Source organism: Kwoniella shivajii, chromosome 5 (genome assembly GCF_035658355.1).
Source record: "Kwoniella shivajii chromosome 5, complete sequence".
Taxonomy (NCBI): domain Eukaryota; kingdom Fungi; phylum Basidiomycota; class Tremellomycetes; order Tremellales; family Cryptococcaceae; genus Kwoniella; species Kwoniella shivajii.
Window position 1 is genome coordinate 963620 of NC_085912.1, and position 12890 is coordinate 976509.

Here is a 12890-nt window from a genome sequence, read left to right on the forward strand (position 1 = left end):
TTTTGGCATTCTGACGTGAGATAGATATTTACGAATTATGAAGTCATCAGTTCATTTATGATAGAAAGCATTTATTGATTGAATGCATCATCTGTGATATCTATCCGATTTAATGTCTATTCAGATGTGTTGTGCTGAAGGTTGATTATTGTTACAAAATGTTGTTGGTATCATTGTATTTGTAGGCAATATTCTACCCAACTTATCCTGATCAGGATTACTTTTCCACACCTGCTGATCCAGACGATGAATTGACTATCGTGCTTTGCGAATCAGCTCCTTCCTCCGTAATCGCATTGTCATTGCCAGATGGACTTTTTCCCCTCTTCTCTTGCTCTCTCTGAGAAGATACACTCCGACCTAAGCCTTCGCCCATGCCATCTCCAGCGGCAGTGGGAGGAGGGAGTTGGCCTTGACCTTGTTCAGCTGCCGCTTCCAAACTCAAAGCTTCGTGTACATTTGCAGGTTTACCTTCCCTGACTCTACGTCGTTTAGCTAACGGATTGAGGATCAAAGCTAGGATGACGACTATACTGTCTAATACTACTACGAGGGCATATGATACCTAATACACAATAAATTGAAGAGAATCAGCCCATGTTCACTCAAACATACAAGCAGAGACAGAGAAAGATGGACTCACAGCTCCAGCTATATCAAGATCTGCTCTACAGAATAAACTGGCCAAAGAGAACACTCCTCCTAAAGTATCTACAATCATAAATAACATTGAGATTCCAAGTACTTCTTTAAATTTCCAGATTTCATAAAATTGTGGACTATCACATATTATCAATGTTAATTCAACTTTTGCTTTTTGTGGATGATCGTATTCACCCTAATGCAGCTGCTAACAATACAGCAGATATGTATCCGTACATTTGTATGGGCCAATTGACGCCGTTATCTTGACCTGCCTATAAATGAGATGGATAAACCGTCAGAAATTATGCTTTTTGAATGATACTTGAAACTCACCCAAAGAGCATAAACACTTCCAGCTTCGAATCCAGCAAAGATAACGCAGAAAATAACGAAAAACCAAATCGCTTTCTTTTTTGACCAATTATGAGAGTAATATAATATTTGTCCAGTTGATACTGCTGCTAATACTCCAAATGCTTGAGGTTGGATTTGTAATGGGATCGATAATCTCTGAGCAACTAAATAGGATCCGAGGAATAAAGATGCTAATGCCCATATACTAAGCGACCAACGAGTCAGCACTAATCTCTTCCACATTGATAACGAACAGGATAGCTGAGTTCGTCAAGGAGGGTTTACTTACAACATCAATCCGGCTGAGAGACCCGTAGTAGATTTCGATCGATGTGATTTGATTATTTGAGGTAAGATTTGTACCATCCACAAAACTGCCCCGATGGTAGCTAAAGCATTTTCGGCTGCCGGTCGTTCTTTCATAGTGGAACACGCAGTATAGGTCTCGATCTCCTGAGTATATAGATGAAACGAGCGATAGTCGAGTCAAGAGTATGTTGAACCGGTCAAACAATCTAAATGATTTGAGGTAGTCAATCGAAGAATGAAACAGTCACTATACAGCCTATCGAAAAAGTATACACAAGTCTAGTCTATACACAAGGAACTATGCACAGAGGTATATGGTACCAAATCACAACAGCAAAGAAGAGAAATAAGTGAAGAGCATTATATTGTTGAGATGACGATAAAGTATAATGGCATATATAGGCAAAAATAGATGACAGAAATATATTACAGGTGAAATCAGCTAAATTTCAACAGATGCAGATCGAGGCATAAATTGGCGATTTAACCGACACTCATACTCGTAACCTTTGATGCATTTAACGGCCGTAAGCTCAATCGTCTTATAATCACACTACAGCCAATCAAGCACGCTATTTTCGAGTCTGATGCATGATAATCATATCCTCAAGTCAGGAAGATCGACTCAACATCTTATGTGTAATTGTAGAGATCAAAGGCCGATAACGGGAAAGGACCACTTCCAGCAAGATTGGATGTAGTCTCCCGCGTCCCCTCTGCGTATAAAGCGCTGTCATATAAGACTAAACAGTACGCTATTGGCAACATCCTAAACGACAGGTCATGCTTTTTATACGGGCCACCGTCTGTGCGTGATACGTGAATACACAGACACCGTAACAGTGCACGACTGAGGGCAGATAGGTTGGCGAACAGGAGAACCGTGTCAAGAGGTGAGCAAAGGTGAGCAAAAATGGAGGTTGGGCAATAATTCTGGGAGTCATCACGTAAACGAGAGGAAGATGCCAGCTGGATGACTGAATATCTCGACGTTGAGGAGTACGATGCGACGAGAAAGCTTGAGATAGGGGAAGCGTGCAACTGTGTCGGGTGCAGTAGATGACTGTGCTTCGACAACTCTCCTTTGCTCGATCGCAAGTGATACAGACATAGGGATCATTCGATATTCATTGATACATTCATCTGTACGTATTCTATATCATTACAACCTATCCTAAAAGACATATCAAAAGACTAATTAGCTTTCCGTTCGGTTCGATATCCAAAACCAAAAAAGGAGTAAGAGTGGAATAAAAGTCTCAGAGAACCTGGAAACAGCATAGCACAGAACTACCATACGTAGAACGAGCAAATAAGATGGCACTTCCTATATAATTAAACTCAGGATGGGTTCGTCATTCGTAATAAGAGGGAAATAGCGTTGTAGCAAAGAAGGGGAAAGTGGGATATTCAGGCGTATATCAAGGACGTATCGATTCAGATATAGTTCCAACTCACAGTTTAACATACTATTCTCTAACGTCACAGTCACTTGTAGTTAGCCTTGACTCCTCATTCGTTGTAATAATATTGGAAGAGTGAGCAAAAGAAGAACAATGAAAGCGAGAGTCTGACGGGATGGAGTGGTGGTAAAAACAGTTAATTTGGTTGAAATGCAACGCGCGTATCACCATTTCAACCTACATCATACAATATTAAAAATGCCACGTCACTATCGTCTCCGAGCTCAATCCCATATTAAAATAACGATGAATAGGTGTTCATCTATAGTTGCATCCTAGATCATCTCCTCTTGTATGTACTGTTGAGATATCCGAGTTGGCTGATACGGATACTTTTCAAATCACCCAGACAGAAGGTCTGACTACGAAAGCAGTATTTCCAGCTAAGACTTTCACCGGAACTTGACATTCAACTAACTCAGTTTTCATTTCTTCCCATCTCATCGTCGTCGAGCTTCGCCTTTTTATTGGTTTTTCACCCCGATCAAGGTTGAGATCTTTTTCATCTGAATCTGAATTGGAAGAAATCCCATCTATTCTCAATGGCTCAGAAAGAGGTAGTAAAGGGGTCAAAGTGTTTGTCGCTGAATAGAATCTGTTATCATGATCATTAGATGACCCATTTCTAGGTAAAAGATTCACTGATTGATTCTGTCTCTTATGCTTCACATGGCCTTTGTCGGTCCTTGCTGTACTCTCAGATTTTCGATTATTGCTTTGTTGACGATGATCATGATGGTGTTGGTGGTGATGATGTGGAACAGCGACAACGAACTGCAACTTGACTTTCCATTCTAAGCCACCTTTGTCCCCTTGTCCTGCGGCTAAGCTGAATCCTGGAGTCGCGTCAGAAGGGATATCCAGAGAGAACGCTAATCTTGAGGAGGAGACGACATATGATGAACGATGTTCAGCATGTAATCTTGATAATTGAGGCTGGACATTTCCAGGTGGAAGTAGTGGTTCCGGTATCAATTCATGTGATTCCAAGAATGCAGAAAACTACACCAATAAGTTAGTTGACATGTTTGCTGTCTCGATTGAGCATCGCGATGGATCCAGTACTTACTTTAAGGACTCTGCGTTCCGTTTCCGGCTCATTGAAAGTCACTACTCCCAAAACGGTCTCTCCTAGTCTATACGTGGTTTTGATCAACGTCAAGACAGCCACGACTTCTCCGTCCTTTGCGATATCGTATGAAGCTAAGCAACAACCACGCACCCATTAGCATACGGCCGTCACGCTCAAGTTGTGCAAAAGTGCTCACCTTTGGGCGAATGTCGACTGAGAATCTCAACAGCTTCACCACAACCAGCCTCTGTACCCTCTTCGACCAACTCATCGTCACCTTCTAGAACTGTGCCTTGTTTTGGTCTTGGCCTCAATCCTTTTCCTAGTGTATCTCCAGGTATTCCAAGATATGTCTCTGATTTTCTATCACCGCGATCTCCATTTGTTTCCTTCGCGGGTAATGGAGGAATATGGAATGAAGATGAAGAAGGACTGACTACTCTCGATCTGGGTAGCTTTGATATTGATCCACTTGGACTTTGAGGAGGTAGTTTCGGTGTATATCCTTCCGAAGGATTATGTGAGGAGTTTGGCTCAAGGGTGTCGAGTAGATGTTTCGCGTACGCTTGAAGAGATTCCATTGTATCTCCACCTTTATATCGGTGTTTATCAGATGCACTAGATCGCCGGCGAAGGCCGATTCCCCCGTTAGGGATAGGTGAAGAGCGTTCTTCCTGTGATTTAGGTGAGAGTTCGGGTTCTACTTCCTGAACAATCCCTTCTTCTTTCGTTTGGATGATCGGTTTTAGTACATCATACGTTCGAAAAGGATGTCCAACTACAACAGTAATCAGTCTGAGGTAGGTACAGGTTTGACGAGGTATTTATTGCTTACCTGATACATTCGCCCAGACCCTGATAGGAACCGTAATGTCCTTTGACTTCTGTCTACCTCCTCCTCCGGGGAGCGAGACATTAAGTGATACTACCAGATCATAGGAGAACCGAAAAGCTTTGCCACGATGAGCAGGAGGTAGGGTTGCAGGTAACGGAAGGGTATACATGACTGAGACAGAAAGTCAATCTTCACCATCTTCCGGAGAGTCGCATGAAGACACTGCACTTACATTCCTTACTTTCACCTTCTTTCAACTTCAGGTCCACGCCTAACAAACTTCTAGTAGTTTCTAATACTGGTAAATCTTTCATATTCCAAACTCTCTTTCTCTCTTCCTCTAAACTTCCACCACTTCCACCCATGACCAGATCTTTCGCTAGACCAAACAAACTACCGGTCAAACTTGGTTGAGTTGCATTTCCGATCGTACCAGTTCCAAAACTAAGTTGCCATCTTGAGGTCCCATTTGAACCGGCTCCATTAGACGTTAAGGCTGGAGTAGGATTTAGAGAACCTGATCCAACTGGTTGATGTAGTAGCATGGATCGAAGAGGTAATAATGGATCTGGAGGGATATAAGTGTTCGAAGGATGAAAATGAGCTATCAACCTAGTGTAGGCCCATAAGACGGTCGTGGTACCTTTGTCTACAGGTATGCGTTCCCTTATATATGGATGAGTTGGTGGTGGTAAAGCGGGCGGGGTACCTAGACCTAAAAGATTGGCTCCGTATGCATTATGATATGAAGGTGTTCTTCCATGAGCTAATGGAGAAGGCATAGGACGTGATTTCGATCTTGTTAAAGCACCATTTGATATGAATGTATCATCATCGGTTGTACCTTGTGAACTAGTTGAGCTCGTCGCTCGTATCAGAGCAGGTCTAGATGGACCAGCTGCTGCTGAAGCCATTAGATCCCGTTCCGGAAGTGATCTTAGAGGTGGTGAAAGTGAACTACTGATCGATTCGTCAGAAGGAGGTGATAAAGGGAAGTTATTGATGGAAATTTTACGTGAATGTGGATGATGGGATGGTATAGCGGCTGAATGAGGTCTACGAGAAGGTAGAGGTGGTGGTGCTGGCGAAACGATTCATCCTGTCAATTAAATATGGTCACGCGGTTTTTTCAAGAGCATGCTTCAGCTCACTAGGTTGACCACCTAAAGCCCAGACTAATTCTTGAGGACTCATGGTACCTTTGCCCAACGCCAAACTTCTTGATCTTCTATTATGACCTCCTTCTTTAGCGGATCCGTTATCGTTTTTACTCCATCCATCTGGACTTCTGAAATTCATAGGTTTCTCCCTTGTAGGTGAGCTTGGTCCTCCCTGTCCTGGCCATCCTGGGGCTCTGTAAGCCGGATTAGCTCCTGGACTATAAGGGAAACCTAGATCCGAAGTTATCGTTGATGGGCCGGGTCCAGGTGTCGAATTGATCGACAATGGATCAGGCGTAGGAGTTGTTATTCTTGATGAACCAGCTTCAGCGTTCGTATCACCATAACTCAAAGGTATAGAAGGGCTATTCAATCCTATCTGATGTTTCCTCTCTGGTAAGGCTTGTATTGACAGAAGGTCTTCACGTGGACTTAAGGCTGGAAGGTGTCTTTCTGCAGATGTAGCTGTCCTTATATCAGCGGTAGAAGGACCCGATCCAGGTGTCTTAGGATGAGAGGCATCCGATGGTGGTGTTCGAGTGTTGGTGAATGTGATCGTCACTGAGAATGTTTCTCCGGCGTAATACGCCGAAGCTGAAGGGGTCACAGTCAGTTGAAGATGTGGATCATCAAGGTTGACATTATGCGTCGGTTGTGCGAGAGGAGTCGAGGAGGATGAAAAGGGGAAATAGGATGACATTATATTTCGTATGTTGGGATCGTTACTTTCATTCTTCTTAGCAGTCTATCTGGTCCAGTCTCTATGATTATCTCGGTGTAAGATATTAGTTATCATCAACGACTGTCTTCTCGGTGGACGTGTTTATTTTGTTATTGAGTAAAAGCATTACGGGCCCCCAATTGTCCCTATAGATCCCCCAAAAGTGCCACATTCAGATGATATTCCATTTTCCCACGCACGCCACTCTTTTCAAATCCCTATCTTTCATAAGTTATATATTCTCTTTTCAGTTTTTTTACCCTGTTGCCGACGTGTTTGCGCAGACCCTCTTTCCCGTTGGTAAACAACCATACCATCTGACTTCAACCTCAGATATCTGCGACTTGGTCTAGTCTACCTCAGATTGATCGCCGCTTTACTCTGTCAAGCAGGATCATACCTTTGGTCTCTCGTTTCAAGCGGTCACACAAACACTCTGTGTCCCGAGATATTTCCAGCGGTGGTAAGACGCTATTATGGCTCCTTCAACGCCTTCCACACCTCATGGCGGTGGAAGGGCAGGTAGTGATGGGGGGTCTCCCGCACCGACCGTTGCTACTCCTGGTACATATTCATTAGAAGTGAGTCACCTTACAGTCTCACCTTCTCCGATGCATACCATTCTTGCTCGATAAGAACATCTTTGTTGACATGTTTGGTGTTGTTTTTTTCCCTTTTCCTTCGGTTATAGGATGTTATACCCGGAGTCAAAATATTTGTTCGAAAACCATTACCAAATGGACAAGAAGAACAACGAAAAGCAGAGATATTATCGACGAGACCTAAACCCAAACCATCAGCGTTCGCACCACCCCCTGCACCTGATGCACCACCTCCTGATCCAAGAGACGACACGGAATATTACGTGCATTATGTTGAATTTAACAAACGTTTGGATGAATGGGTCGGTGGAAGTAGATTGATAATTGACAAAGAGATGGAATGGCCTAAAGCTAAAGAAGATGACAAGAAAAAGAAAGAAAAAATCGGCAAAGTACCTTCTACACCTGGATCTTCAACGCCTTCAAGGATAAATGGATCACCTAGACCTTCAGGTAGTCTACTTAAAAAAGCAGCCACTAAAGCTGCTTCGGCAGTGGGGAAAGCTCATCCATTAGCAAAGGGCTCATCAAAGGGCAAAATACCCTCAAAGAGAAAGGGAAAAGATCAACCTGACTTAGATGATGATGAGGACGAAGACCAAGATGAAGACGACGCAGATTCCATTGATGCAGATGGTGATATTTCCATGATAGGCTCAGATGGCGGTACTGGTGGTGGTAAATCTCAAAAGGGACAAGGAGATGAAGATGGTGAAGGTGAAATCGATTTATCAGGCCCAATAAATCCACAGGCTGCGCCCAAAGTGTTCTCAAAAAAACAAGAAATCGAAAAATTGAGAACATCAGGATCAATGACACAATCACACTCGGAAGTATCAAGAGTCAAGAATTTAGATAAATTACAAATCGGTAAACATGAAGTTGAAACGTGGTATTTTTCACCTTATCCAATTGAATATGCTCATCTACCTGTATTATACATTTGTGAATTTTGTTTGTTATATTATCCAAGTTTCACACAGCTGAAAAGACATCGAAATAAATGTAATTTATTACATCCACCTGGGAATGAAATTTATCGACATGAAGATATTTCTTTTTTCGAAATTGATGGTAGACGTCAAAGAACTTGGTGTAGAAATTTATGTTTAATTTCAAAATGTTTTTTGGATCACAAAACGCTCTATTATGATGTTGATCCTTTCATGTATTACTGCATGACTGTGAAAGATGATTATGGTTGTCATTTAATTGGTTATTTCTCAAAAGAAAAAGAATCTCCTGAAGGTTATAACGTAGCTTGTATCTTAACTCTACCTCAACATCAACGGAAAGGTTATGGGAGACTTTTAATCGAATTCTCATATGAATTATCAAAGGTAGAAGGGAAATTGGGTAGTCCGGAAAAACCATTATCGGATTTAGGTTTATTGGGTTATAGAGCTTATTGGCAAGAGAAAATAGTGGAACTACTATTGGATAGTGATGATGAGATTAGTTTGGAAGAAATCGCTCAGAAAACAGCCATCACTCATGGTGATATCATGCACACGTGAGTTGTTGCCATATTCACAAGTGCGGGAGTATGTTCGACGCTGATTTTATGATCAAATTCAGCTGTCAAGCACTTCAGATGATCAAATACTATAAAGGCGGACATATTATACATCTGACCGATGCGGTTCTGGAACAACATCAAAAGACAATGTCCAAAAATAGAAGGTCGATCAATCCAGCAGCGTTAAAATGGAAACCACCTGTATTCAGTCGTGCTCAATTAGCTTTTGGTTTCTAATTTGTCTGTATTCAACCCCCCTCTTTCTTCTCTATTTTCGGTCATCAGTGGCACTTATTCTATACCTTGCATTAATCAGTTATCCCACCCATTTTGTATCAATTCACAAGATGAGCTAGTTGTATACGTGAACACGGAATGGTAAATCATCAGACAAAAATCATGCATTATTAAATCATTACAGTCACATCCTTAATTTTATCCAAACAACATTTTATAATGAATGGATCTTGTCCAAAAACACGTCTTCCGTCATACCAATTATATTCTCCGTTGGCGTTCCTATTGTTCCGCTATGGAGTTCTGTCGTTCCACCATAAACTTGAACGATTTTATCGAAATGTACTTGAAGATCATACAACCACCAAGGAACACCCTTCTTCTCGATCCTCTTGATCTCCCTCGACATTTGAGAATAGACAGGTGAAAGACGTGCTCTCCACGCGGACAATTTTCCACCTCGTAGATACTCAACCTCTCTTCGAAGCTTCTGTTGATCCTTCAGCCTCGCTTTGTGGTTCTCAGCTTTTTCCAATTGAATCTCTTTGGAGTATTTTCTGACTCTAGGTTTCAAGGCTGTCCTTGAATCATCCTTTCTTTCCTGTAATCTCGATTTTGGCTTGAAATCGTTGACGAATGGAACGAGTGAACGTCGTTTCAGCTCATCGCCGGTCTGAGGATCTAGGGATGATGATTCATTTGAAGATGAGATCAAAGTTACAAGCGACCAGATGGATTGATCACTTGATGAACTCGCAGCCGAGTCGGTACTCGAGCTCGTACTGGAACTTGGGGTACTTCCGGAATCGCCTGCAATCGTTTTATTTTTGCAATAACAATGATAGGTTTTATAAGTCTTTGATGAACGACGAGAAGCTGAAGAAGATTTGACTGAAGCCGAACCATATTTCTCTGGTTCCTCGTATATCGGAGTCTTGTTTAATCCTGGAATAAGCTGTCGAAGAGTATTAGAAGCTCCCTCGAGTAAAGCGAAAGAAGTGCTTCCAAGTATGGTAGGAAGTGATTTCGCTTTCTTCATTTCATATGGAGGCCTTTGTATACTGTGTGAACGAGGGATTGGGAGATCCGAAGTTGATTTTCTGGATAAAATAGATGATTTCTCCTGGATGACGGGGGGCGACAATTGTGTGGATTTCTTCGGGGATCTGCCTTCTTTCCTCTGGCTCTTGTGGAGACGACTGGCGCTGCTGAGTGAGGGGAAGAGAGTATTGATAACCTAATCATCATATCAGCTTATTCCTTGATACACTTCTTAACCTACATCAAACTATCTTCGTGATTACGCCACCAAAGAATAGAGGATCGATCCGCGTTGCCACTCACCTCATTAGCACTCTCTTCTTTCACATTCCAGACGTTCCACTCTAATTCGAGCATTCCATCTATATCGTCGTCAACCGTATATTCCAAGGGCGTAATCAAAGAGTCCCAGCTGTCAACTTGTCCAATGAATATTTCGATTGTGTTCTCGACTTCCCATAAAAGTTCGGGCGCATGTGAAGGTGTTGAATTTGAAGTGTCATCTAGGACAAATGGAAGAGCTCATCAGCATTTGCGTTGCAATATCAAGATAGAATGAAGCGGTCTAGGCACTCACCCTGTTCACTTGATTCAAGGAGGCAGGATCGGAACTTGTCATCTTGCACAGCCATGGATATGGCTTTTATAGTCAAAAAAAGACGAGTAAAGCATAACAAGACGCAAAGTGTACAGATACAACCCAGAATGATACTGTCATTGCAACAGAAGGAGATGTAGAAAGAGCATAATACTGTCGAATCCGCAGAAATCATGATTTTTTAGCTATTCAACAATTGGGAGAGGTGCAGACAAAGAAGTCGATACTGGGAGAGGTCAACCAGATCGTGCAGAAACAAGATATAAATGCATGCATTAGGCGGTCGATATTGCATCTATGTAACTGTAGCTATATCACACTTGGGTGAATTTGTATAAGCAGAAAAGAAGAAGGTTGAAGAGGGACTTATGCGGTACACAGTGCGAGTCCTTCAACCGGTTCGGCTTGTGTATTACATACCGCTTTTCATTCATCTGAATAAGGTTCGCTGAAGTCTTACGAGCAGCTTTCACTATGCTTACCCATCGAGAATACTGATGACTTTGCTATACGTATACCGCCAATGATTGACGGAGATGTCTTCCCAGATTTGTTGTCAATCCATTGATCTGTAATATACGGAATTGAAGGATATTTGATGGTACCTTTTTTCCATTGCACAGACACACACATACACACACACACATGCTGAAATAACGAACAATGCGATATGAAAAAACGAGGTCTACATTATAGAATGAAACACACAAACAGTGAAATCATCTTGTTCATCATGTCCACTTGAAATCGTACAATACCGTCATTCTCTCATTCCTCAAACTCAAACTGCACATCCTGCATTGTTTTCAATCTATCATCATTGTTAATTGCTGCGTATTGTTCGACGCATCCGGCGATCAATAAATCTCGAGGATGAACATAATAGCGTAGTATCATATCCAAAAGAACAAAGTCGCATCTCGAAATAGAGATAAAAGGGCTTGATCTGCTCTGAAGATCTCTCTTTCTCCTCATAGCTGAATCAACTTTGATTTTCAACCTCTCAACTTTTCAGCATACACGATTCCTATCTACATTCAACACAAACGCATTGACATTTATACGCAATGGCTTGGAGAGAAAAGATCCCTTACGGTGCTCATGTCATCATCCTCTTCACTTTGTCATTTGCCGCTTTGATTTTAGTGTAAGTCGCCGTTTTCCGAACCTCTACTTTCAAACTGTCCGTGCATCGAATAGAAGACAGAGCAGTGTTTCACAGCTAACTACTTTCATTCATCACTAGTATCCTCACTACATTTTCATCTCCATTCATTAGATCGATTGATTTCCTTCGACTCCCATCTACTGAAGGCGCTACGACTTTCGGTGCTTTTGGGTGGTGCTCGCCCGATTTCTGTCTACCAAACCAAGTTGGTTATGAGTAAGCCACATTGTCTTCCAAATTGCTTGCACTCTGTGTTCAGCCAAGCGCAAAGCTCATACTGATTGTTCCTCGCAGATTTGGCACTCAAGTGAACAGAGCTTTGACCGGTGGAATGATGTTGTGGGCTATTTGTAGGTCTTTCCACCGTACTCGTTCGCCTCGTTATCCGCATTTCAAGAGAAGATTACTCTAGCTGATATTCTTACGTCTGCTATTCAGCCATCATCTTCGTGTTCTTCACTGTCATCGCCATCCTTCCTCTCCTTTTCGTTCACGAATCGAAAGCTTTACGAACCGTAGGAAACAGAGTGTTCTTTATCTATACAATGGTATGTGATCATGTCCCAGTTCATTTCATCCGTGTCACCCCGCTATGGTCTTCCTCATTCCGAAAGACATGTAATGTTAGCTTCCCTGGAGAGCTGTTGACTGAACCACCCAATTATTAGACCTTGGCAACTCTCCTAGTCGTCGTCGCTTGGCTGTTTACAATCTATGGCTGGAGTATTGCTCATCGAGCTTTCGAACTCGCCGATGTTGAAGTCGAGCTTGGTGCCGCAGTAAGTTCTCCTTTATCCTTGAATTATATTCATCATCTTGTCAACTAAATTTCCCGAAATGATAGATTTGGATGGGACTTGTTGCTGCTTTGTGCATGCTTATGTGAGTGTCGCAGTCCTGATTGAGAGGCAACCGGCTGATTAACGTATTTGACGTTGTGAAGTGTATCCATACTTAGTTGGCCTGCTACAGCTTGGGACGGTAAAATCACTAAAGCCAATGGTGGAGCTGGCGCTCGAGGAGTTCCACAGATGCCCTCAAACGGTTATTACCATTACAAAAGGACTACTCGAGAAGTCGTGCCAAGAGTGTAATCGTCGGAATGGGAATCCGGTATAGCCATGGAGAATCTGGTAAAAGAGATTTGGAGATGTCGAGTGTGCTGT

The 12890-nt window shown here is 42.3% G+C and overlaps 5 protein-coding genes across 5 annotated transcripts; 2 read left to right on the top strand and 3 right to left on the bottom strand.

Moving 5' to 3' along the window:
• Nucleotides 1-217: 217 nt before the first annotated feature.
• Nucleotides 218-1422, bottom strand: IL334_004096 (uncharacterized protein; the record flags this gene model as incomplete). Its single annotated transcript, XM_062935819.1, has 5 exons — nt 218-565; nt 644-779; nt 838-917; nt 979-1204; nt 1289-1422. 5 exons carry the CDS (start codon nt 1420-1422, stop codon nt 218-220), a joined length of 924 nt encoding a protein of 307 aa, XP_062791870.1.
• Nucleotides 1423-3107: 1685 nt separating this feature from the next.
• Nucleotides 3108-6538, bottom strand: IL334_004097 (uncharacterized protein; the record flags this gene model as incomplete). The annotated part of the gene is made up of 6 exons (XM_062935820.1): nt 3108-3773; nt 3841-3974; nt 4040-4621; nt 4679-4849; nt 4911-5759; nt 5830-6538. The coding sequence occupies 6 exons, from the start codon at nt 6536-6538 to the stop codon at nt 3108-3110; spliced, it is 3111 nt and encodes a 1036-aa protein (XP_062791871.1).
• Nucleotides 6539-7035: 497 nt separating this feature from the next.
• IL334_004098 (histone acetyltransferase ESA1) lies at nt 7036-8917 on the top strand (the record flags this gene model as incomplete). Its single annotated transcript, XM_062935821.1, has 3 exons — nt 7036-7140; nt 7251-8674; nt 8740-8917. The coding sequence occupies 3 exons, from the start codon at nt 7036-7038 to the stop codon at nt 8915-8917; spliced, it is 1707 nt and encodes a 568-aa protein (XP_062791872.1).
• A 214-nt stretch (nt 8918-9131) lies between these two features.
• IL334_004099 (uncharacterized protein) lies at nt 9132-10590 on the bottom strand (the record flags this gene model as incomplete). Its single annotated transcript, XM_062935822.1, has 3 exons — nt 9132-10154; nt 10262-10461; nt 10536-10590. The coding sequence occupies 3 exons, from the start codon at nt 10588-10590 to the stop codon at nt 9132-9134; spliced, it is 1278 nt and encodes a 425-aa protein (XP_062791873.1).
• Nucleotides 10591-11623: 1033 nt separating this feature from the next.
• On the top strand, nt 11624-12818 carry IL334_004100 (uncharacterized protein; the record flags this gene model as incomplete). Its single annotated transcript, XM_062935823.1, has 7 exons — nt 11624-11703; nt 11803-11940; nt 12019-12074; nt 12163-12272; nt 12393-12503; nt 12569-12606; nt 12668-12818. The coding sequence occupies 7 exons, from the start codon at nt 11624-11626 to the stop codon at nt 12816-12818; spliced, it is 684 nt and encodes a 227-aa protein (XP_062791874.1).
• Between the last annotated feature and the right edge of the window lie 72 nt (nt 12819-12890).